The sequence below is a fragment of the Centropristis striata genome, chromosome 22 (assembly GCF_030273125.1).
Source record: "Centropristis striata isolate RG_2023a ecotype Rhode Island chromosome 22, C.striata_1.0, whole genome shotgun sequence".
In the NCBI taxonomy this organism is placed as follows: domain Eukaryota; kingdom Metazoa; phylum Chordata; class Actinopteri; order Perciformes; family Serranidae; genus Centropristis; species Centropristis striata.
In genome coordinates this window covers 2,966,277-2,993,648 of record NC_081538.1, presented here as the reverse complement: position 1 = coordinate 2,993,648, position 27,372 = coordinate 2,966,277, and the positions used below count along the sequence as shown (strand labels likewise).

At 36.7% G+C, this 27,372-nt stretch overlaps 1 protein-coding gene across 1 annotated transcript; it reads right to left on the bottom strand.

Annotated features, from left to right (window-relative positions):
• Positions 1-1,207: 1,207 nt before the first annotated feature.
• On the bottom strand, positions 1,208-27,297 carry mettl25 (methyltransferase like 25). The gene is made up of 12 exons (XM_059325454.1): positions 26,985-27,297; positions 24,371-24,553; positions 23,283-23,389; positions 21,393-21,914; positions 20,914-21,061; positions 13,800-13,894; positions 13,632-13,661; positions 13,013-13,086; positions 11,134-11,227; positions 8,983-9,057; positions 7,193-7,264; positions 1,208-1,578 (listed from the first exon to the last, which is right to left on the bottom strand). The coding sequence occupies exons 1-12, from the start codon at positions 27,199-27,201 to the stop codon at positions 1,471-1,473; spliced, it is 1,725 nt and encodes a 574-aa protein (XP_059181437.1). The 5' UTR covers positions 27,202-27,297; the 3' UTR covers positions 1,208-1,470.
• Positions 27,298-27,372: the final 75 nt, after the last annotated feature.

The following is a 27,372-nucleotide window of genomic DNA, read 5'->3' as shown; positions in this document are numbered from 1 at the left end:
TATCAATTAAGCTAACTATTTCAACCATTTATCATTAGCCTACTTTAAGCTATTTCAACCAGCTATTTTCAGCTAAACATTTCCACTATCTCTTCATATCTTTTAGCTAACTATTTTATGTTTAATATTTCAACTCTTTATCGTTAGCCTACTTTCAGATAATTGTTTTGACCATCTATCCATTACTTTTAGCTAACTATTTTAACCATTTTTAGTTTAGTATTTCAACATCTATCCATTTAGCTAAGCATTTCAACCATCATCATTAGCCTACTTTTAGCTATTTCAAACATTTTAAGCTAAACATTTTCACCATAAATCATTATTTTTATCTATTTTGTGACATAACGTTTAGCTAATTATTTCAACCACTTATCCCAATATGTTTAGCTACAGTGTTTCAACAATGTATTTTTTACTTTTGCTATGGTTCTCCATTTTAACTATGTATCCATTTGGCTGCTAAAGCGACAGGAACAGGTATTTTCTAAATCACTGACCATCTCCTTGTAGTGTAAAACACAATTACAGAAGATATACAGAGTGAATTAGTGTTAATGTAACATTCAGAGGTGGACTTTATCTCTCAAAGTAAAAAAAAAAGTCTGAAAGCTAATTTAAAAGTTAAGAAATAGACTCTTATGGTCTTTGAAATACCAAAAGACCACATCTACCTCATCTTAACTTGTAAATGAAGTTAACAACAATCCCTCTGTAATATAATAGACATTTTTTGGTCCCCTAAATGGCCCATTTCCCTCTTGTGTCCGCTTTCCATCAGCTTTAGTGTAATTTCCTCTACCATAACTCCTGTGTGTGTACTCAGCTATAACATTTGTTATCAAACATGTAAGAAGAGCATGATTTATCAAATGACCAAGCACAAAGCAAAACAGAAGTAAAGATTAAGACGGGGTCAAGGGCGCCTCTTGCCCGGTCTATCTTTTCTCCCCTGCTTCCTCTGGTTTGGGAGCCTAGAAATGGGGTTTCCAGACCTGTCAACAGAGGAGATCCAAGCCTCTCGAAAATCCCACAATGCCCCCGGCTCCCTGAACGGTCCTTAAAAAACAAACTTTTTCTCAAGAGTCACGAAACATAAAGACAAAAGGCTGAGATAGATACAATCCCATCAAACGGGACTGACAGTCTTTCCAGGTGTTTCTGAGCATGTGTTTTCATGAGCAGCACACAGTCAAGGACTAAACGCTTAAAAAATACTGAAGATTTATTTTTCATCAAAAACCGTAAAGTATATAAAACAGAACAAGATGTGGCTGAAAGTGATACAGAGCCTTAGCAGAGGCTGCTTAAATAAATCACAAAATTTAGATTAAATCATACATATAATCAAAACAAGCCCGAGAGAAGACACAGATAAAACAATCATTCCAGTATGATTGCTGATTTAATCATGTATAATCACGACCTCTCGTGCAGTGTATCATAATCACGTGCATATGTATAAGTTCATCAACATGAAATTCTGTCTTCATAACTCTTCAGTCCGACGACAGCGTAGCATCTCGGCGACAGCAGGGGATCAAAGAGCTGCACCACAGCGGAGAAGGATAAATCCTCCTGTAGGACACAGAGACACACACCCCGAAAAATAATAAGACACAATAGAACTGAATAAAAAACACATGGACATAAAATCTTGATTCTCCTCCCAGTTTGGCTTTGTGACCTCTTGGCATCCTCTGCTGTATGATGTTCTCGCTATTAAAGATTTCTCTATTGTATCCCCGGAGAAGAAACATCTGTACAAATATTGAGTCAGGTGGACTTCTGTTCATGTGTAAAACAAGTTTGTCTTCCTTGATGGTGAGCTTGCTTCGTTATAAGTCATTTTGAAGCCAGGCTGGACTGGAATTAAATTTAGCCTAGTTTGCACAATCAGTCACACACCACCTATATATCTAACACAGTAGTTCTCAACCTTTTTGAGTCGCGACCCCCAATTTAACATGCATGTTGTCCACGACCCCCGCTCACTGAACAGAATCTCACACGCACATCTCGCAGTTCAGATCATACAAACTCAGTTGATAAAATGAATTTCGAACAAATAATGAAGCAGACAACAACTAAAACATATCTCTGACCAAAATGACCAAAAAGTTACATAAAATTAAGCAAAAAAGGACTCAAATTGACCACAAAATGACAACAAATGACCACAAAAAGACACAGATTGACCAAAAAGGAAACAAAATGACCATAAAAGGCACAAATTGACCACAAAATTATCAAAAAAAAACCCCCAAATGACCAAAAAGACACAAAATGACCAAAAAAAGACACAAAATTACCCCAAAAAAGACACAAACTGACCAGAAAAGACACAAAATGACCAAAAAAAACCACACAAAATTACCAAAAAAGACACTAAAACACATTAACACATGAACACTTTAACACAGTGGAGACAGAGCTGACTTCCGAAATGATTTGGCGACCCCCAGAAATCATCTGGATTTATATTAGCCACCTATATTAGAGCCCCTCTGAATAGGTCTACCACTGCTTAAAAACACTAAATATGACAGGATGTGTCCAGATATACAGAATGGCCCTCATCCTAGAGACTTAATCAGAAATACAGGACTTGAACTGAATGGATAACTTTTACTGTTTAGTTTAAATGCAATAACATACAGCACATCAAAGCAGGCCCGGAGGCAAAAAATATGGAAAAACACATATTTAAAATGCAGTGGAAACTCTTGAAAATTGCTTACCGAAGTAGCCTACTAATGCCAAGGAAGTGAGTGTTTACATATAGAAAAGGATAGATAGATAGATAGATAAATAGATAGATAGATAGATAGATAGATAGATAGATTGATGTGTTTAACTGGTAATGTTACTGCACAACAATTATCAATAACTGCCTATCAATTAACTGTTTGGATCCAGTACTCTGCATGTCCATAACTGGAAAACCGCATTATTTCCAGAAGAACGATACACAAAACAGAAGTTACTGCACTGTCATAATTCACATAGTGGAGTGTTCCATACTGGTAAGAAATAAGTAAAATAGTCAGCTTTTTCAGTATTTATTAATACTGTCAACAATACATTCACTCCTCTTTTAGTCTATGGTTGTTCCATCAACAAATTTCAAGATTTGCATGAGAAAAGCTTGATGGGAAATAATTTGAAAATGCGCATAAAAGTTTTTACGCTCGCTTGACGTGATTTTTGTCTCAAAGAATAGTTAATGCGCTAAACGGGAGATTGAAACGCTTTATCCAAATAAGTTGTCTGATTATCAACCTCTTTTTTGTTGTTGTTTTTTCAATCTTGCACAATCTCTTTTTCTTCTATTGTTTACTGACGGATTAGCCTACAGCAATACAGCACACTGCCATCTTCTGACCAAAGTACGTTCATGCAGCTTTGTTTATTTTAAACCAGTTGATAGAAACATCCCTAATACGCATTTTTTATATCTTTAAACCTGCTACCAGAGATCAGTCTCAATAAATTTGATACATACAAATAACAGGCAGCTGACCTAAGAATCATGGACTTACAGCCCGTTGGCTGTCCTTGTCCGGCCCGCATGAGGTTCCCCAGAAATTAGAAATCAATACAACCGCAGTGCTTTTATTTTGAAAAAAATAGCAAACATTAGCATTAGCACTAGAGCTAACAAGCACTTTTACTATTGTTAAGACAACAAATATAGCCACTAATATATATGACAGAATAAAATAAACTTTACCAAACCTTGTGTCCTGTCAGCCACTATAGAAGCCTTTTTCATACTTTATATCAACTTTATATGAATTACAACGCACTCATTATAATTTACCGTTCGTTTTTCATTTAACCTTTCCACCTGTTATTTCCTGTCACTACTTTTCAAAATAAAAGCACCCGTTTCACACTGGACGGCACCTTTTCAAAATAAAAGCATCACAACATTGTTAAACACCTAGAAAACATACAAACATGAAAAACAAGCTATATAATACAAAAACACCAATAGGAACCTTGCTAAAGGTGATTTACAGTTGTGTTTAAATAAATGGCAAAGTGATATAGTGATTAGAGTATTTACTACTTTTTACTGCTATATTTGATTTACTCCACATTAACAGTATTATCATAACATGTATTCCTATCAGTAGCAGCTCAAAACCAGATAATTTACTGTATTTTATAAAGCGATTAAATTAATATTGAGCAGAATTTAGTTCAGAGTTTTGGTCCGGCCCCTGCAACCTTCGTGGTATTGGTCATGTGGCCCCTTGGGAAAATTAATTGCCCACCCCTGACTTACAGGATTGAAAGTGAAGTGCCTCTGTCCTTATTTTGGAGTATTTTGGATTTAATCCTGATAATATAATGGTGAGCCAGCCCGACACAGTTTTGGGGCGATTTTGCTTTTTTGGACTGATTGTGTCACTGTGATGTACTTGAAAGAATTCCTAAAAACAGTGTTAAGCTGCTTGTAAATTAACTAGATCGATTGTGTGCAATGTTGATTGTTTGAGAAATAAAATGTCTTGAATCTGCACAATATGCACATTTTATCCTACACTTTTTTAGTCCCTTGACCTTTCAGCCGACACCACGTCAAAGTGTATACATTACCTAATAACTGCATCATAGTTTATCTTTCAACACTGGAGCCTGAAGCCTGAATCCTCGATGGAAACTGACAAAAATCTACAGTATGTTTCTGGATAATAATCACAGCTCTCGCTCAGAACTTAAACAACCTGATCAGTGTGTGTTTACATCCTCCTTTAAGGGCTGAACTGGCTTCGGCACACTTATCATCACATGGATCATATTCACATCCATCCATCACCTCCTCCTTCTGCTCCTCTGCTCCTCCTCCAGGGAGAGTTCTCCAAGCTGACCAGAGCTCCTGACGTTATGAAGTTTGATTGCACGACCCTATTAAGGAAGTCCATCTGACACACAACCACGCATGTAATCACAACTTCAAAGCTTTCGGCTTGTACGTATCTCATCTCAGTGACTCGGGCTAAAGATTAGCGTGTTGTGCTTGGCTGCAGGAGCACGAGACGTTAAATTGAAGGCTGGCTTTAATTTAGCCGACACCTATATTATTGTCAGTGAGCTGAATAAAAAGAAGGGTTTCCAGATCTCAGTAGAGATCTCTGCGTCTTTCCTTTCATCATCTGGGAAGCAAACATCAAATCCCAATCAACGAGCTGTACAAGCAAATTATAAAGATGAGTCCGGCTGAAACAGGAGAATAAGGGAGCGCTGTGTGTCACATCTTGTGAGTTATGACTGCATTTGTTTCAATGTTAGAACATTTTTTTTCTTATTTTCAGAGGGGGGTTTGAGAGTTTAAGTTATAAAACCCATAAAACGACACATTTACTTGATTTATTTCCACAAATGGCTGAGTTATTTTTACTTAAGAAGAATTATGATGGTAAATTGAAGATTTTTAAGTAATTTCAACTTCTGAAATGGGAATATTTGCTGTTATTTTTTGGCTTCTGTGATAGAAAAGAAAACCAATAACATAACAACATCATCATGGGCTTGTTGAGCTTATAAATTACATTTTTTTACTATTTGCTGACATTTTAAAAACTAAAAGATTTATATAATAATCAAGAAAATAAACTGTAGGTCTATAACTACTATAAAATATTCATCATATTAAGTAATAATAATAATGTTAATTTATTAATAATTAAAATAAAATAAACAAGAACATTTTTTTTCTTACTTTCAGAGGGAGTTTGAGTGTTTAAGTTATAAAACCCATTAAACTATACATTTACTTGATTTATTTTCCACAAATGGCTGAGTTATTTTTACTTAAGAAAAATTATGATGGTAAATTGAAGATTTTTAAGTTATTTCAACTTCAGAAATGGGATTATTTGCTGTTATTTTTTGGCTTCTGTGATAGAAAAAAAACAACAACAACATATCAACATCATCATGGGCTTGTTGAGCTTATGAATGACATTTTTTACTATTTGCTGACATTTTAAAAACTAAAAGATTTATATAATAATCAAGAAAATAAACTGTAGGTCTATAACTACTATAAAATATTCATCATATTAAGTAATAATAATAATGTTAATTTATTAATAATTAAAATAAAATAAACAAGAACATTTTTTTCTTATTTTCAGAGGAGGGTTTGAGACTTTTAGTTATAAAACCCATAAAACTATACATTTACTTGATTTATTTCCACAAGTTATTTTTACTTAAGAAGAATTATGATGGTAACTGGAAGATTTTTAAGTAATTTCAACTTCAGAAATGGGAATATTTGCTGTTATTTTTTGGCTTCTGTGATAGAAAAGAAAACCAACAACATATCAACATCATCATGGGCTTGTTGAGCTTATAAATGACATTTTTTACTATTTTCTGACATTTTAAAAACTAAAAGATTTATATAATAATCAAGAAAATAAACTGTTGGTCTATAACAACTATAAAATATTCATCATATTAAGTAAGAATAATAATGTTAATTTATTAATAATTAAAATAAATAAATAATAATTAGTTGCAGCGCTTAATAAAACATTTTAGATTCAAATTCCCTTCCATTACTCATAAAAAATAAGATTGATAACATATTCACTTATGGTAGCATAGCCATACTTTATTAAAGTCATGTAAAAATATGTAAAATTATGTAAAAAAAAAAAAGTAAAAATTATGTAAAATTAATTAAAGATAATTTTATGGTGGTTTCAGTTTTTAAAACAATTTTTTTTTTACCTTGGTTCCAAGGCCTGCGTCTTATTTCAACATTATATTTATAGGTTTTTTTCATTGTTTTTACTGAATCCATACATTCCCTGAATTTATTTAATTTCTCTCTGGTGTTAAATAATTTATAATTGCTCCAAATCGAGGCGTGATGCCATTATTTGAACCACAATACAGGTGAAGGGGCCTTCAGTAGCAGATGTTGTTTTGAAGTCAACTGTTCCATATGTTTTTTATCATCTAACAGCTACAGTAGGCAGTTCAGGGCTTTTTATTTCCACACACACCTTTTCTGTTACACTGCCTGCTTTCCAGTCTCCCCCGCCTGTTCTTGACTTTTTATCTTTACGCTGCAATTTCATGTTCATGTGACTTTGGAGTATTCCACGTTGTGCCAAAGAGAGCAGAGCCAGGACCTCCAGAATGAATTAAAGTGAAATGACTGTACCTGTTCTTTCATGTAGCAGAGGCGATCAAGGAGGATCAGACCTTCGATGCAGGGAGCCAGGGTCACCTTCAGCTGCACAAACAAGATGACATAAGAGGACGTTCAACACGACTTTACAGCAGTAGTTCTCAAACTTTTTGAGTCTCGACCCCCAATTTAACATGCATGTTGTCCGCGACCCCCGCTCACTGAACAGAATCTCACACGCACAGTTCAGATCACCCAAAAAAGACAGAAAATGACCAAAAAAGGAAACAAAATGACCAAAAAAGGAAACAAAATGACCAAAAAAGACACAAATTGTCCACAAAATGATCAAAAAAAGACACAAAATGACCAGAAAAGACACAAAATGAACAAAAAAAGACACAAATTGTCCACAAAATGATAAAAAAAGACAGAAAATGACCAAAAAAAAAAAGACAGAAAATGACCAGAAAAGACACAAAATGACCAAAAAATGAAACAAAATGACCAAAAAGACACAAATTGACCACAAAATGATCAAAAAAAGACTTCCAAATTGATTTGACGACCCCCAGAAATCATCTCGTGACCCCATTTGGGGTCCCGACCCCAAGGTTGAGAATAGCTGCTTTACAGGGACACACTACAGGTGAATAGAGTATTTTTTTTTTTAACTTTTAGATATCAAAATAAAACTTCCCCAGTTTGTTATTCACATTAAGGCAATATTATTTTTGCATCACAAGTTCTCTGAAATTTTATGTTCAGATATGCAAATGAGGTCCTAACCTATTAAAATGTGCTAATTTGCATATATTTCCAGGACATAAATCTGAACATTGGATAAAGCAAATTTCAAAGTTATTTTATTTTGTTGATGTAAAAGATTCAACGTTTTTTTTTTTTTTACATATAATAAGGAAGTTAGGATATCTCCTTTTATCATATCATAAATCAGAAAATACTATCAAAAGTCATAAAAAAATCCATTTTCGTCATGTTTTTAGGAACAAAATGTTCTATAGATTAGGGTATGAATGGTATATAGACAAACTCCTCTTTAAACACCTTAAGCATATAGTTAGGAATCAAACTGGTGAGTTTGGTGTCTGAATGTGTAGCAGATGTTTATGTCTCTGAGCATGAGAAAATACTAATGTTGAGGAAAAACAGCCTTTAAAGGTTTTTATACATTCTTAATGGAAACATTTGACTACATTTGAAGTACTACACGCCGCAATAGAACCCTAATTTTTTGTGAATTTAGGAGAAATCTACACAATATAAACAAATATACACCAAAATGTTTGTTTTGCATGTGTTCTTTCCATTATTTTTTAAAATAAGGCATGTTATGGGTGAAAAATAGTGCATGAAAAAGACGAGAGATGTTTTTGCCTGAAGTGTTTTGCATTAAATATATATTTATTTAGTTCCATAACAGTGTTTTTCACAGGGACTTCTTTATCTATCTGCTACAAATTTGCTTTTAAGTTGTCTTTTTTCAGCTTCTCCTTAGTCTGACTCTACATGCTGTGACTTGTGTCCTCCCAGTAGCTGGTGGGCGATCCCCAAAAACCATTTCACTGCTTTATGTCATGAAAGAAAATGAGTATGTCGGTTGACACCACAATTAGTGGCCTCATCTGAAAGCAGAGGCTGCTTTTCCTCCCCATTCTGTCTTCCCAATCATTTCTCTATTACTTCCCTGCAGACTACAGTGATCTCACTGCAATTTATTGCCATTATACATATCTCACTTTACAGGAATGAAAATGTTTCTCGTGCTTACCAGCTCTGTTAAAATACTACTGAGGGCTCACCATATTAAAGGCGTGCATCTCGTCCTTTCGGGCCGCGTACGTGTCGTGGTAATCCTGGATGTCCCCGTCTGAGAGCTGATCAGAAAGAGAGAGTCATGCAGAATATGAGGGTAATAAAAAGTGGGGAATAAAAGTGACAGATGGAAAAAAGAAGTAGGAGAAGGGAAAGAAACAGAGGTTTATGTGTTTTGGAGTTGTGAGTGACACACACCATCTTTATCGCCATGGATACCCAATGCAATGATGATTTTTTTTTTTTTTTTTTAACGAATAAACAGTGAATTACTTATTAGGAGCCACAATATGAAAACAAAACACTAAAACACAATTCTAGTCAACAAAGACTCAGAAACATACACTACCGGTCAAAAGTTTTAGAACACCCCAATTTTTCCAGTTTTTTATTGAAATTCAAGCAGTTCAAGTAAAATGAACAGCTTGAGAGGGTACAAAGGTAAGTGGTGAACTGCCAGAGGTAAATAAAAAAAGGTAAGGTTAACCAAAACTGAAAAATAATGTACATTTCAGAATTATACAAGTAGGCCTTTTTCAGGGAACAAGAAATGGGTTAACAACTTAACTCTATGGAGTCTTGGGCTATTTTGTCCATTTTTGAATTCTTTTCATGTCTTTGTAAGTCATTTTGTGTCTTTTTTTGGTCATTTTGTGTCTTTTTTTAGTCATTTTGTGTCTTTTGGTGTCTTTTTTTGTCATTTTGTGTCTTTTTTTAGTCCTTTAGTCCAACCTAAAATGTGATTTTGAATCTTTTTTTTACGTTCGAAACACTATCATGCTCAATAAAGAATTTGAAATGTTGCAAATGTGCATTCATTTCAGAGTACACTGAGACATTAAACTGCATAATTTTCAGTTAAATTCTGGAAAAGTTGGTGTGTTGTAAAACTTTTGACCAGTAGTGTATTTACAAATTAGACATAATGTACAAAGAATAATATAAAGGATAACCACAACAACAAAAATGAAAACAACGATCCACCAGTACAAAGCCACACGGCGAAAACAGACAGACAAACAAACGACCAAAAAAAAACAAAACAACAACATGAATTTAGCCCAAACAGAAATATAGAGAGACTGGTAATATACACAGATTCCAGGATAAAAAGAGAATCATATGAAACGTTAATTAAATTCAAAGTAACCCTTGGACCACAGCAATAGCTTTAGACCAGTTGATTATGGTTTCAGGTCTCGCATTATTAATCCTGGCTGTTGATCTCTCAATAAGACAGACATCAAAAAACAATAAAAGCAGGTTCTCTTGAAATTCATGACAGGTTCAAACCAGTTCTTTATGAAACTAAACGCAATGATGATGACAAACTCAACATCCTGGTGCCTGAAACATCCAAAACTAGTGTCCAAGCACAGTGGCAGTTCTAGACCAGTTTTACTGTGGGGGCCAAGGAGGGGCCAGTGTTTAATCAGAGGGGCACATTAGCACATTAAAAAATGGCAAAGATGATATCTAAGCATTCAAAATCTTTGAATGTCATGAAAAAGATACAAAATGACCAAAAAAGACACAAAATGAGAAGACAGAATAACAAAAAAACCCACAGACATAAAAATGACCAAAAAAAGACACAAAATAACTAAAACAGACACAAAAAAGACACATAAATAACACCAATGACAAAAAAGACACAAAATAAATAAAAAAGACACAACAACAGACAAAAAATTACAAAAAAAAGACACAAAATGACTTACAAAGACACATAAAGACATGAAAAGGATTCAAAAATTGACATAATAGCCCTATAAGACTCCAGAGAGTTAAACTATTATACAATGTAACATTCTGGGTTCCTTTTGTGTACAATGAGATATTGTTTGAACAAAAAAAATGTAAGAATTGTTCCATTGTTCATTGTTATAAATTGATCATTTTATTATTAATTTGACACAGGGGCCACAGCAGGGGCCAAGGGCTTCTTCACAGGGGCAGTGGCCCCTGGAGGCCCCTGTGTAGAACCGCCACTGTCCAAGCACCTGCACGGTCCAGGAACCTGACATCAGCTGGGATATTTTCTAAATAAATACCAACAAGGGAACATTTTCCCTCTAATAGTGCCAAATGATGAGTTTTCCACAGAGTCTTTCTGGAAGATGTTGTAATATTCTGACCTTTGATTCATCCAGTTCCAGTCTGCGAAGAGCCCGACGAACATAGTCCACGAAGGATTTAGCCTTGGAGTAGACATTCCCAACTCGCTTCTCACTGCAGAGCAAACACACATACATAATTCCTCAGCTCATGTCTGCATTCTGTCTCTCTCTTTGTTTTCAATCACACCTTAGCAATGGGAACTAAACTGTTAATCGCTGCTCAGCTGCTAAACTGTGATGAATAGGTGCTGCTGAGTGAAAAGTAATGGATGTTCGATCCTGATCTGATGTTGAACTGAAGGTCACAGAGCAGGTCAGAGCTCCGGGTCTTTTACAGCAAGAGCTAATTGAAATCTGCTATTTTTATTTCTTTAGCTCAGTCTATTTAATTAGAGGAAAGCAATGCACGTAACGCAGAAAGTATCTAGACTGAAATGCCTGAAAATCAGTCATTAGGAATGCAAAATAACTACAGCAAATGACCCAGAACGTCAGATTTTATGGGTGTAAAGTAGCAGGTTTTGACTCCAGCAAGCCAACAGTTAGTCATGTTCGGAAAGTAAAGAAAAAATAAACCGAACCAAGGCCAAAGTGAAGGCTTTTCAGCCTTTCTTTGTGTTTTTTAAGGTACTATATGAGCAGGAAAAATCATTTTCTATACATATAAAACAGCAAAACAATAAAAGATGCAAATAATGTTTGTTTTTAATTATTATTTAAATGTATTATTTTATAATGGGCCTCATGCAGCAACATTCTCTTATTTTTTTCTTTATTTTTTTTATAAAATAAATTATAATAAATGAAAAAAAAAATCCAGTGTCAGTACTGGTGTTACAAAAAAACTAAAACAAAACTAAAACGTATAATAGTATGATATATCATAACCTTAATTTGATTATACAATATTTATTGTGTTTTTAGGTTTATTAAACCAATTTTTCTGCATATATTTGGAAAAAATCCTAGAAAGGTCCGGTATGTTTTTTATTTTTCTTATTCACTGTTTGGTCTAAAAAATATCAAGAAATGAGCTGTTGAATGCAGAAATGTGAGAAAATGTAGCACACTGCAATCCAATGTAGCTGCCATTCAAAAACGCTGTTATATGACTGTATTTCTGCACATGTGCAGCATATTCATTCATCAATTTTTCTGCATGCAAGACCTCCCTTTCTTTTTTCATTGTAGAAAATATAAGACAATCCAAATACACTGTATTTAGAGTCAAATAAATACATTTAAGAAGGTGGAACTCAAGCAAATGTTATTTTTGCTTGAAAATGTCCTCTTGATCAGAATTTTCTGCTCAATCTTTATCATAAATCACTTTGTTCCAGCACTAAAGTTTATGATAAAAACATGACTTCTTCTGAGTATATGTGATTTTTGTTCACATGCATTGTTTCCTTTTTTTGGTCTTTTTGTGTTGTTGTTTTTTGTCATTTTGTGTCTTTTTTGGTCATTTTGTGTCTTTTTTCATCATTTTGTGGTCAATTTGTGTCTTATTTGGTCATTTTGTGTCTTTTTTTTATCATTTTGTGATAAAATTTTGCTTGAAAATGTACTCTTGATCAGACTTTTCTGCTCAATCTTCATCATAAATCACTTTGTTCCAGCACTAAAGTTTATGATAAAAACATGACTTCTTCTGTGATTTTTGTTCACATGGATTGGTTCGTTTGCAACCTAAATAATCTAGAAACAAAAGTTTTCCTTTCTGGTTCATAGAAAAAAGGAGAACGGTTTTTATCCTTCACACTGCTACTGAAACGTGGAGCCATGTGTTCCTGCATGTGCACGCTGAGAAATAACACCCAAAAAATATTTAAGTGCTGTACACTTGCTGCAATTTCTCATATGAAAGTGAAGCCAGATGTAAAGAGTGGTGTGTTACCTTTTAAAGCAGCTGTAGTGATCCCTCAGAATAACATGAAGGACCGCTCGGTAAAACAGAGACTCCATCTGAATCTGCAGAGAAGATCAAATGTGACTAAATAAAATGCAGTTTACTGTAAAGTTTGTTACTCCCTTGTGATTCGTGCAGCATGTGTGCAAACAGTTGATGAATATTTCTGACACTGTCCGAGTCTGATGCAAGACTAGCGAGCAATCAAGGCTGCTTTTGGATTCAGAGCCCACTTCCAACCAGTAATCAATCTTACCGTGATTGCATTAATATTTATAAACATTCCGTATTAATGGATGGTGGTATCGTGTAACAGGCTTTGGCCCGCAGCGCCGAGCTCCACATTTCAAATAAATACACTGAAGTCAATCACAAACTTGGAACAATAGCAGGATTAATGGTCTGATTGTTTGAAGATCTTCGGTGGTGATAACGCAGTCTTGAGTGATTGTGAACACCCATATTTGATGTTTGAAATATCTTGAGAGATTTGTTATGATGGGTGTGAATTATGGCAATTTAGAGAAGGATATTTAACTCTTGTTCCTGGGCGATGATGACTGTTAATTTATATATCTATTACGATTATTATGCATGCCTTACTCACCCCTTGGCCGTGTGAAACTCTCTCCAGTGCCTGTGTTTCGGGAAAAATAACACATTATTTCTTGGGGGAAACTGAGCTCTAGCTGTAGTCGTAAAGGTAAAAAGACAGCAATTAAAAAACAACTTTAGTCCGCCTGAAAAACTGAAATTTCGTGTCATCCAAACTCACCAAACACGCCGACATCCTGGCGTTCCTGCCGCAGAACCAGGACTGGCTGCGGAGGTACCGACTCAGAGGGAACCCACACACACCGCTCACACACTCTGTGAGGGAACACACACAAATAATAATAGGGATAAACTGACGGATCAGTGAGGTTGCTTAATGCAGCTAACTCCCAATTGGGGTCGCGAGATGATTTCTGGGGGTCGCCAAATCATTTTGGAAGTCAGCTCTATCTCCACTGTGTTAAAGTGTTCATGTGTTAATGTGTTTTAGTCTTTTTGGTCACTTAATGTCTTTTTTTGTGGTCATTTTGTGTCTTTTTGTGTCTTTTTTTTTTATCATTTTGTGGTCAATTTGTGTCTTTTTCTGTCATTTTGTTTCATTTTTTTGGTCTTTTTGTGTTGTTTTTTGTCGTTTTGTGTCTTTTTGGTAATTTTGTTTATTTTTTGGTCATTTTGTGTCTTTTTTGGTCATTTTGTGTCTTTTTTGTAGTCAATTTGTTTCTTTTTTGGTCATTTTGGGTCTTTTCTGGTCATTTTGTGTCTTTTTTGGTCATTTTGTGGACACATGTGTCCGTGTTTTTTGTCGTTTTGTGTCTTTTTGGTAATTTTGTTTCTTTTCTGGTCATTTTGTGTCTTTTTTGATCATTTTGTGGTCAATTTGTGTCACAACATCACAACATCACAAAAATACAGAAGTCCTGACGTCTTCTTCAAACGCACAGTTTCTAAAAACAGGCCATAAGCATTTCTCTGTGGATTGAACATTTTTGATACTTTCACAGAATCTATACAGCACCTAGAGCTGCTTTATGATCAAGAAAACACAGAAATCTCAATCTCTCAGATTATCACCACCATGGATGTTATGTTTTGTTTGGTTTATCAGCAGAATTACAGAAAAACTCCTGGCCTGATTTCCATGAAACATGAAATCTAACTAATTTTCACTTTCGTTAACATCATGTATACAGTGTCAAGAAAAAGTATGTGAACCCTTTGAAATGACCTAGTTTTCTGCATTAATTTATCATTTTGTCACATATTTTTTGGGGCAACTGGGTTACATTTATATGCTGTCAAAATAACCTTAAAAACAAGTTTCCTGATCACATCTCATGGCTCACCTGATCGGTTTCCTTCGCTCATCGTTCTCACTCAAATACAAAAAACAGGCAGTAATAGGTTGCTTTAACACTCTGACCAATAAAACACGACAGATCAACTTTTTAGCACCAATGTTTCCATATTACGACCTAAAGCTTACAAACACAGCACAGTCGGAAAAACGTCTACCCAACTTGGGAAATGGCACAATCTGAGGAGCATGTGAATGCACCATTGGCCATGGCAGAGGTCTTCTTGCTTACAATATAGGACCATTAAGAGAAAACGTATCCGTTGGTAGCAGAATTTTTAAAGTGCATGTCAAGTAACCGCAACATCTGTAGACCTTTCCTGCATGTCATGCCCCTTTCTGTGTCCCCCCTTTTCTAGTATGCGGTCTGTTTGTGTCTTTTTTGGTCATTTTGTGTCTTTTTTTATCATTTTGTGTCTTTTCTGGTCATTTTGTTTCCTTTTTTTGGTCTTTTTGTGTTGTTGTTTTTTGTCGTTTTGTGTCTTTTTGGTCATTTTGTTTCTTTTTTGGTCATTTTGTGTCTTTTCTGGTCATTTTGTGTCTTTTTTGGTCATTTTGTTTCCTTTTTTTTATCATTTTGTGGTCAATTTGTGTCTTTTTTGGTCATTTTGTTTCCTTTTTTTGGTCTTTTTGTGTCTTTTCTGGTCATTTTGTGTCTTTTTGATCATTTTGTGGTCAATTTGTGTCTTTTTTGGTCATTTTGTGATCATTTTGTGTCTTTTTTGATCATTTTGTGGTAAATTTTTGTGTCTTCTTGAACGACCTAAAGCTTACAAAGACAGCACAGTCGGAAAAATGTCTACCCAACTTGGGAAATGGCACAATCTGAGGAGCATGTGAATGCACCATTGACCATGGCAGAGGTCTTCTTGCTTACAATATAGGACCATTAAGAGAAAACATATCCGTTGGTAGCAGAATTTTTAAAGTGCATGTCAAGTAACCGCAACATCTGTAGACCTTTCCTGCATGTCATGCCCCTTTCTGTGTCTCCCCTTTTCTAGTCTGCCTATATAGTTACACCTGTCAAATAAAAGCGGATAAAAAAGCACTTTTTTTTGCCTTAAAAAGACCTTAAACACCTCTGATTGCTGTTGTGAGACAAGCAATAAGCACCACACGTTTGTAACCATAGCAGAGCTTAGCACACACACACAGACTCCCAGTGGGAGGGCACTGAGTGTGACTGCTTGACAGCCTGCCATCCTTTTCATGTCATTTCTAAAAGGGTCAGTGACTGAGGCCAAGGCGCAGCGAATCCACAGGGATACAGTCAAAAGAAGCAGTAATAACATGTGCAGCTGCGGCCCGGGCTCTCACAATCTGCCCTGGACACGCTAACGTGTTAGCAATCAGGCTAACTTCCCTTCTGCAGCGGCACGCCGTGGCTCGCTGACACACACGGGCCCCTCAGAGGCAATTGAAGTGGACAAGCCTGAAGGGTAGATTACAGTACGAGCACAGAGCTGTTTAGAGTAGCGACCCTCATGTTGGCCACAGAGTTCACATCTGAAGTGGCCCCTTACATGCACTCCCATTCAGAGAGACAAATATTTCTGATTTTGCAAATATTTTGTGAGGAGACTCGCTGGCTCCGGAGCTGAGACGCCTGCATGTGCTCATCTTGTTGTGAATAAACAGCCTGACGTCGGACTCCTGACTCCACATATGGCTCTAAACACGGATGATGCATTTAAGGAATTGCTTCACTCCCAAATGAGCCGATCACATAAATGTAGCTCTCTATAATGAAGCTTTTCAGCTCTTTAGCTCTTTTCTAGGGTGAGGTAGGCCACCACAGGAGCTGGCCTGCATCCCAGACTGCACTGTAAGGCCAACAGGGGAGAGAAAGTGTGTGTGTGTGTGTGTGAATGCCTTTGTTCACTTCTTTAAAAGATCAAGCTGGAGTTGGAGAAACAAGCGTGGAAAGGAGTGTTTTCAATCAGCTGTCGTGATATCATTTTCCGCTCGCTCTTGGCTGAAGCTGCGATGGGCCTCGATGACGCGAGGGTCGAAGGTCACGCTGTTAACAAGAGATGACGCGATACTGTAGCGACTGTAGCGACGGCTCTCTCTTATAGAGACGCGGAGGCTACAGCCACAGCACGAGGACACGTGTAGGCGATTTCATACCTCATAAAGCAGGCAGTGAAGGAGCATGAAATGAGGATGATATCAGTCTATTGTCCTGCATTAAAGGGATGCTTCACCCTGACAGTGACCATTTGTGTTTCAAGTACTCGCCTCATGTTACATTGAATTCTTGGAGAAAATGTTGTTGTGTTTTTTAAAAAGACTTTTGCCGCCACTAATGTCTCACGCTTGCACAGGTGCATTACTCCTCAATGTGAGTCTGTCCAACAGCGTTTTAAAAAGTAAGAGTTTGGCAAAAATGCAAGTTAGTAAGTAAATAGGTAAGTAAGTACGAAGTAAGTCAGTACGTAAGTAAGTGAGTAAGTGACTAAGTAAGTAAGTAGCTAAGTAAGTAAGTAAGTAAGTAAGTAAGTAAGTCAGTAAGTAAGTAAGTAAGTAAGTTAGTAAGTAGCTAAGTAAGTAAGTAAGTAAGTAAGTAAATAGGTAAGTAAGTACAAAGTAAGTCAGTACGTAAGTGAGTAAGTTAGTAAGTAAGTAGCTAAGTAAGTAAGTAAGTAAGTGAGTGAGTAAGTACGTAAGTAAATAAGTAAGTAAGTGAGTAAGTAAGTAAGTAAGTACGTAAGTAAATAAGTACGTAAGTAAATAAGTAAGTAAGTAAGTAAGTGAGTGAGTAAGTAAGTACATAAGTAAATAAGTACGTAAGTAAATAAGTAAGTAAGTAAGTAAGTAAGTAAGTAAGTAAGTAAGTCAGGTGAGTAGTGAACTACATGTAATTGAACTTTCAGTAGCTTGCTGGTAGTTCAACTGCGCTATTTGTGTAGTGATTCAAGTAGCTGAATTATTTTTTTGCCATTTTGTATAGTTAAACTACTGAAAATACAGATAGCAGCGCGCGCGCGCGCACACACACACACACACACACACACACACACACCTGTTACCACTGCCCCCGGTCTCCCAGAGTTAACCTGACAAAATGAAAATTTCAGTCAATGTAGCCAAACCCAGTAACTTATTTCACATAAGATTTTTATCTTATCATTATCTGATGAAAAACACTGGCTGAACTATCAAGAATGCAGTCCTGCTGACTGTGTGGCCATCATGAGAGCCAGTCTGCTCGCTCTACATGCAGACATATGAGTTAATCAACCATCTGAATCCAGCACGACCCGCACACTGCAAACTCTATAGATTTTAGTGGCACAGTTGTCAAGATTGAGAGCTTGGTAGTGTAAACAGTGAAAGACATGGTAGAAGGAGGGATTTTAGTAGTAAGTTTTTTGTTTTCTTATTACATTTTAGTCTAGTCTTTTGCTTCAGTTATTATCGTCACAGAAGGTAGCTGCCATCTGGTCATTATCTCTAATTCGTCACAGGTTTTTATTAACAAAATTAACACTGCTTGGATTATACTGCACAAGTTTTGTGTGAGGTTATAAGCAGGTGTTTGATACAGTTTTGCTGTTGTTAAAAGTGGCCCACATTTACTTCAATCCCTTAAGGATTTTCCTAGTTATTTGGATTCTCTGTTGACTGTTGATGCATTTGAATACAACAGAGTTTTCTTCAAGAATTCACGGTGACATTGGGGGAGTAACTGATATACAAATGGTCCTTTTAACCAGTAGTTCTCAACCTTTTTGAGTCGCGACCCCCAATTTAACATACATGTTGTCCGCGACCCCCGCTCACTGAACAGAATCTCAAATGCACACTTCGGATCACCCAAAAAAGAAACAAAATGACCAAAAAAAGGAAACAAAATGACCAAAAAAGACACAAAATGACCAGAAAAGACAGAAAATGACCAAAAAAGGAAACAAAATGTACAAAAAAGACACAAATTGGCCACAAAATGATCAAAAAAAGACACAAAACGATCAAAAAAAGACACAAAATGACCAAAAGACACATAATGACCACAAAATGACAAAAAAACAAACACAAAATGACCAAAAAAAGACATTAAGTGACCAAAAACACATTAACACATGAACACTTTAACACAGTGGAGACTGGAAGTCACCTCCAAAATGATTTGGCGACCCCCAGAAATCATCTCGCGACCCCAATTGGGGTCCCGACCCCAAGGTTGAGAATAGCTGCTTTTAACAGTGAATTACTCATTTATTTCCTCCGAGATGAGGCAGCTGTAAAGGACCACGTACAACCTCCTCAGTGTGAAAGTCAAAGCGAACCAAATAACAGCAAAGTCCTACTAAACCCAGAGTAAATACGACACTAGTTGCTGAATCAATTGCAAAGGTCAAAAAGATCTGATTTTCAGCAGATTTAAATAGCCATCCTAAATCCATAAATCCACACTAATGGCTCAAACAGCGAGATTCTGAGCTCAACTCAAACTCCAGAAGGATAACTTGGCAGCGTGTCCAGACTCTCAGCGGAACATTTGACTTGTTTACTATAAAATATGACTATAAGTGTTTATGTGGCTTCGTGTGGGAAGATAATATTTCATTCCAGATTGGATCAGAGTGATAAAGCGAGCGCTGCAGGTGTGTGAAAGCGGGATTATGGGACGTGCGTGAGTGAGAAAAGGAGAGAGAGAGACTGTGAGCTCTGTGTACAACGGAAACCATATGTTCCTCGAAAAAAAATGGGTGGAGTGTGCTTTAAAAACACACAGAGAGACAGACTAGGGCTGGGCGATATGGCCCTAAAAGAATATCACGATATTTCAGGCTATTTTTGCGATGACGATATTCTTGACGATATTACGAAATACTTTAAAAGATATAGAAAATATGGTTGTTTTTTTAAAATCTGTATGAATAAATAAATAAAAATCTAAAATGTAGTGTGAAGTGCAAATCTCAACAGTTGCCAAATACAAAAAAATTGACTCTTGTCTCTTGAGTATGAGCAAATAATAAAAATAACTATTTAGGGGTTCCGGGGGCATATTTTAATGACATTTTGTAAAGAAGAATAAAGGTTCTTGTATGTTTTATTTATGGCATCTTATTTTGACAGTCTTCTTGTGAGTTCTGTGGTGGATTCTCTTAACACACTGTGCTCTTATTTTGAAAGCTGCATGTGTTTAGCGACAGGGAGTAAGTAGCTTTTTGTGATTAAAACAACTTTAATTGTTAGCTAATATTAACCTTACGCCACTACATCAAGAAGTAGGAATGTAGCCAATATCATGATATGCATTTTTTTAACCATAAAAAAAATATACCGATATTATCGTGAACGATACGATATGGCACACCCTAAGACAGACACAAACACACTAATCCAGGGGTCTCAAACTTAAATGACCTGGGGGCCGTTGGAGGCAGTATCAAAATCACCAAAAAAAGACACAAGATTACTAAAAAAAAAGACACAAAATGACAGAAAAAAAACCCCGAAATTACTTGAAAAAGACACAAAATGAGAAAAAAAAAAGACACAAAATGACCAAAAAGAGACACAGAATTACCAAAAAAGACACAAAATTATTTTTTTTAAAAGACACAAAATTACTAAAAAAAAGACACAAAATGTCCAATAAAGACACATAATTATAAAAAAAGACACAAAATGACTATAAAATACACAGAATTACCAAAAAGACCCAAAAAATATTTTTAAAAAGACACAAAATGACTGAAAAAGACACAAAATGACCAAAAAAAAAGACACAAAATTACCAAAAAAAGTAGTTAAAGGGACCTTCCACACACAACACTGTAAAGAGCCATTCATATAAAACTCACATTAAACTTTCATATCAAGGTGGGGGCCACAAAATATCGTCACGAGGGCCGCAATTGGCCCGCGGGCCGCGAGTTTGAGACCCCTGCACTAATCTGTCCCCGTCTGTGATCTGTATCTGTGTGTGTGTGTGTGTGTGTGTGTGTGTGTGTGCTCTCACCCTGTCCGTCAGGGTCAAACTCCTCAGACAGCAGGTGATAGCAGCAGCCCACGCTGCAGACTGCGGCCAGCTCCGGTTTAGCCACAAACATCCTCAGGGTGCTGGGAGCCAAGTCGCCACACGTGTGGAGGCCGACCATGACCGCGTCCTGGAATCCAGAGAAAGAAAGGAAGGCACGGGAGAACAGAAGAAGAAGAAGAAGAAGAAGAAGAGGAGGAGGAGGAGGAGGAGAAGGGGACAGGGGGTGGAGATCGATTGTAAAATTTATTGATGATGACGCGCTGCAGATTTGGCACCACGATAACATCCCACACTTGCTCCAGTAATGCAAACTCCAGCTGCTGTGGCAGACTTGTAACTTCAGGAGCTGCTGTGGGAATCGCTGCCATACTGAGCGGCTGGCCTCCTATCTGCACCGCAAAACACACACTCAATCTATTTTCAACATTTACTTATTTTTTTTCTCCTACTTCGCTCACCTCCAGCTCGTCGATGAGCTCCCGGAGCTCGGTTTCCGCGGTAACGTATGAAGTGAGGGGTGAAAACATGACGCTGGCGCTGGAGGTTCTGCTCTGAGCTTTCCTCTCCAGGTTCTCCTTCTTCCTCCTCTCCTTCTCCTCGGCGCTCAGCTGGCTCGGGGGAACTCTGGGAGGTGCAGGCTGCATCACATCCACTGATAGAGCGCTGAGGAAGAGCTCCTCTGATTCTGACGTCTGGGTGATGTCTGACAACTTCTTCTCCTCCTGTGACACGACTCCTGCACCATCAGCACATGAAACACCATCATCTCCGTCCACTCCGGGCTTTATTTCTACATCCCTCTGTGCTCTATCTGCCTTCCTTCGTTTCTGGTACACCCTGGAGAACTTCTTCAGCTTCCTGTTCCTCTCCTGGGCTCCGTGTGTGTTGGTGCTGGACGAGTCGATGCCGTAGACCCGGAGGCCGTACTGCAGCGACAGGAAGGAGCTCAGGTAGCCCTTCCCCGAACCCACATCTATCACCTGGGTGGGAGAGGAAACAGTTCAAGGAAAAATCAAAAACAAAATCAGCTTCTTGATTTTTTAGACATTTTGCAGAAGCACTAAATATTAAGTTGACACCTTGTGCAGAATTGGCCATCTTTGGAGTATTATCAGACCCTCAAATAATTAGGAAGAAGTTTAAGGATAGTATCGCCTTTGCATCTTTATTGGCACATCAAAGAATTTTGTTGGATTGGAAGTCGCCATTTGCCCCCAAAGCTTCCCTTTGGCTTAAAGGAACACTCCACCGTTTTTTCATATTAAAACATGTTATTCGGTCAAGTAAGACGAGTTGATACAGACCTCTTGCGTCTCAATGCGTGCACTCAATCGCCCTGGCGCGCGGAGCTACTTGGCTAGCACTTAGCTTAGCCCAGTTCATTCATTAGGATCCAAACAGATGGACAGTTAGAAGCGACCAAACTCCTCCATGTTTTCCCTATTTAAATACAGCTACACGAGTAGTTAAACGACCAAGTATGGCGACACAAAATAAAACGTGGCGCTTCTCTAAGCGGATAAAAAGGAGAACTATAATGTATGGCGGAATAGCACTTGGGAGCACTTCGACTCGGCGCAGTAATATCATCACTCCTGAAAAATCTTCTCCCCTCAGGAGTGATGATATTACTGCGCCGAGTCGAAGTGCTCCCAAGTGCTTGGTGTTTGGTCGCTTCTAACTGTCCATCTGTTTGGGTCCTAATGAATGAACTGGGCTAAGCTAAGTGCTAGCCAAGTAGCTCCGCGCGCCAGGGCGATTGAGTGCACGCATTGAGACGCAAGAGGTCTGTATCAACTCGTCTTACTTGACCGAATAACATGTTTTAATATGAAAAAACGGTGGAGTGTTCCTTTAAGGACCTCATGCTGTATTTAGACCTGGAGAAAATTAAATATAATCTGAGGGGAACGCCTGAAAAATGTGTTTCTGTTTGGGGCTGTATGATTAGTTACATAGCTAAATTGAAGACACTACAGGATAAATAAAATGCTCTCCCCTGACAATTAACATCTCACCATATTTAATTTCTCTCTCTGCCTCATTTCAACCCATGGACAATGCTATATCTCTGTATGTTGTTTTTCATATACTCATTTATTTCTGCTCATGGTAAAAAAGAAGGATGTGTATTATTTCTCATTTTCTCTGATTTGTAACAAGACTATGTAGGCCTGGAAGGGGGGAGGAGGGGAAAAGGGGTTGTTTTTTGTTTTTGGAAAAAGAAAAAAAAGTCTTTATCTCTCACTGTATGTACTTTTGCCTGTCGAATGAATAAAAACATTTATAAAAAAAAAAAATCAGCTTCTTGAGATTAAACTTTCCTCTGTTTTCAGTTAGAAATCTACCTGTTTGACTGCACAGCGCTGGGCCAGACAGGCCACCACCTCAGACATGGACTGGACCTCGTGAGATTTCTTAGAGTTCATAAACTCATCCGTCTCTAGCTCAGCATCTGGGTTAGACAGGACAAATGTATTTAAAGCATGTCATATTTGCTTGAAATGTACATTACTGGTCAAAAGTTTTAGAACACACCAACTTTTCCAGAATTGAATTGAAAATGATGCAGTTTAATGTCTCAAAAGATTCAAAATCACATTTTATGTTGAACTAAAGGACTAAAAAAAGACACAAAATGACCAAAAAAGACACCAAAAGACACAAAATGACTTAAAAAAGACACAAAAAGACACAAAATGACTTAAAAAAGACACAAAAAGACACAAAATGACTTAAAAAAAGACACCAAAAGACACAAAATGACTTAAAAAAGACACAAAATGACCAAAAAAAAAGACACCAAAAGACACAAAATGACTTAAAAAATACACAAAAAGACACAAAATGACTTAAAAGACACAAAATGACTTAAAAAAGACACAAAAAGACACAAAATGACCCAAAAAAAGACACCAAAAGACACAAAATTACTTAAAAAAGACACAAAGACACAAAATGACTTAAAAAAGACACAAAAAGACACAAAATGACTTTTAAAAAAAAGACACCAAAAGATACAAAATGACTTAAAAAAGACACCAAAAGACACAAAATGACTTAAAAAAGACACAAAATGACTTACAAAGACATGAAAAGAATTCAAAAATGGACAAAATAGCCCAAGACTCCATAGAGTTAAGTTGTTAACCCATTTCTTGTTCCCTGAAAAAGGCCTACTTGTATAATTCTGAAATGTACATTATTTTTCAGTTTTGGTTAACCTTACCTTTTTTTATTTACCTCTGGCAGTTCACCACTTACCTTTGTACCCTTTCAAGCTGTTGATTTGACTTGAACTGCTTGAATTTCAATAAAAAATGGAAAAATTGGGTTCTAAAACTTTTGACCGGTAGTGTACCTTAACATGTTCCCAAATCAGCTGGAGATCCCTGATTAGCCCTTCACTCTCAGCATGAAACAGTGTTTTTCCTACCTGTCGCTGCAGGTGGAGCGTCACACTCGGAGCGGCTCCCTCTGAGGACCTGCAGCAGCTGGTCCCGGCTCAGACAGACTCCGAGGCCGGGGAGAGCGTGGGCCTTGGCCGCCTGCAGCAGCTCACAGGGATCAACCAGACGCTTTGTCTCACTGCAAAACCCGAATGTGGTCCTGGATCGCTCTGTTTAGGGAGACAGACACAATAGCTATTGTTTGAGCTTTTTCTTTTTGGTGGGACTTTCTGTGACCCTAGTGGTATCCAACCATTCAAAGGGTTTGGGTTTAATGTTGCCTCTCTAATACAAAGGAGGGGAATGCTGTTTTGTTTGTGGCTCTTTCAGCATTGAAAAAAATGTATTTTGAAAATTCAACAGTAAGATGGCTAAGCCACAGACCTCAGTGTGAAAAGCTTTAATCAAAACTGTCTGTTCTGAAATGTGTTTAATTCAGGTTCTCAAAAACAGCAATAACAAAAAGAACTTATCTGCATGGCTTGTATATGAGAAATGCATTTTACTTTTTCTAATGTGGGTGACACTTCAAATTTGACACTTATTTAAGCTTGTTATTAATAATTATATTAATAATTTTATAAATAAATGTCAAAAAATATTGAAGAATGTCCATCCCAGTTTCTCATAGTCCAAGGTAACACATTAAAATGTCTTGTTTTGTTGATCAAAACCTCAAAGATATTCAGTTTAACATATAATGATATTAAACATAGAAAAACAGGAAAGCTCCACATGGAGAGGCTGAAAAAAAGAGACATTTTCTGCCATTTTTTTCCATTAGGAATTACTTTAACGATTAATCAATGATCAAAATAGTTTATAGTTTCTGTCCATGACTCAACAGTTAGACAACTAATCGTTGCAGCTCTAATTACAACAAATTATCAGGTGAAAGATTTGAGAAAATATATATTTTGGCTGGTGTTTGTTTCCATTTGTTAATAACTAATCATACAATGTTTGTAATCCATTATTAATGCCTGCTAATAAATGGATTATGGTCCAGATTCTCTAGAAGCTGTGGTTCCATCCACAGAGTCAAAGGGCTTTTTCACAATCTGGCAACCCGAACTTGCTCTATGAATGCTTCAAAATCATCTATAAGGCATTCGTTAAAAAAAAATATATATATATATATTTTCCGTTAACCCTCTGCACCAAAAGTTACCAAAAATACACTGTTTATTGCAGAAAGCAACTGTGAAAACAGGCATTATCGTCGGAATTTGAACTTTCCAACTAGTAACTAGATCATCTGTTCAAATAATTTCTGTTCCAAAAAGTAAGCAAAAGAAAACTTAAATTGTGATAGTTCTGTCAAAACAAATTTATTCTACATGTCTCATTTAAAACGTTGCCAAAAATAAACCATTTGGAATAACTAGATCCTGTAAAAACCATTAAATTCTGCGCTCCCTGGTGCAACTGTGAAGCCATGATTGAGTCTGTTGAGACGAATGGTCACGTGACAAATATTCACTGAAAATTGAACAGAACTGCAGACTGCTTACACAGACCACAGAGGAAAGGACAGAAGACGTTGTAAACAGAGATTGTAAGAGTGCAAAATCTAACCTAATATGTATAGCATGTAGAGACACATTTTTCCCCAAATACTCATGCCACTTGTGGGCACTGTGTGTGTGCTGTAAATATAAATTAAATTTTAATCCAATTTAAAAAAAAATAATTTATCAGAGAAATTCAACTTGCATTCCTTCTTTTTTAATGATGTATTTCACTATAACTGTGTTATTCTGCACAAAATATATCTTTAAGTTGTTCCCACTTCTTGCCATGATTGTGCTGATTCCATAGAGATGCATGAATTATAAATTGCAGTGAGTATAATTCAAATATTAAAAAAATTAAAAAAGAGCAAAAAATGCCCTGAAACAGCTTGGGGCAAAATAATAATAAAAAAAACATCTACACCAGGGGTCTCAAACTTAAATGACCTGGGGGCCGTTGGAGGCAGTATCAAAATCACCAAAAAAAAGACACAAGATTACTAAAAAAAAAAGACACAAAATGAGAGAAAAAAAAAACGAAATTACTTGAAAAAGACACAAAATGAGCAACAAAAAAAAAAGACACAAAATGACCAAAAAGAGACACAGAATTACCAAAAAAGACACAAAATTATTTTTTTAAAAGACACAAAATGACCAAAAAAGACACATAATTATATAAAAAAAAAGACACACAATGACTGAAAAACACTAAATTACTTAAAAAAGACACAAAATGACTATAAAATACACAGAATTACCAAAAAGACCCAAAAAATATTTTTTAAAAGACACAAAATGACTGAAAAAGACACAAAATTACCAAAAAAAAAAAGACACAAAATTACCAAAAAAAGTAGTTAAAGGGACCTTCCACACACAACACTGTAAAGAGCCATTCATATAAAACTCACATTAAACTTTCATATCAAGGTGGGGGCCACAAAATATCGTCACGAGGGCCGCAATTGGCCCGCGGGCCGCGAGTTTGAGACCCCTGATCTACACAGAATGCCTTATTAGTGGCAACAACAATACTATTCGACAAACTATTATAATTTTAAGGAAACTGAATAAACGTGTTTACCTTTTGCGCTGAGCTCTGGCGCCCTCTGCTGGTCACTGTGGGCGCCAACAGCTGACAGGACCTCCTGAGGTGGCACCGCCATGAACCTTTCCCACACGTCCTGAGTGTAAAACTCCACAGTGTGGGCATTAGCGATGCTCAGAGTCACGGACAGAAACTGCTTAACTTCATCTACCCGTCGTTGAATTTCTGTGAGGCTGCACGAGGAGGATAACATGTTAATAATGTCTCAAAGAGAGACCGAGTGAAGCATGTGAGAAGTCTTCCACTGGTGATGTCTACCTAGGCATGAGCAGTCGAAAATACTGCTCGATGATTTTACACTATATGATGCAGTTTTTAAAATAAAACATACGTTAGCATCGTAAAATTGAAGGAATTTTGTGTG

Coding starts and splice junctions, on each gene's coding strand:
- mettl25 (XM_059325454.1), bottom strand. CDS start 27,201: ATGTTATCCTCCTCGTGCAGCCTCACAGAAATTCAACGACGGGTAGAT. Junction 13,895..20,913: donor GTTTGACCCTGACGGACAGG/GTGAGAGCACAC, acceptor GTTCCCTCACAG/AGTGTGTGAGCGGTGTGTGT. Junction 13,087..13,631: donor GAGTTTCACACGGCCAAGGG/GTGAGTAAGGCA, acceptor TCTTCTCTGCAG/ATTCAGATGGAGTCTCTGTT.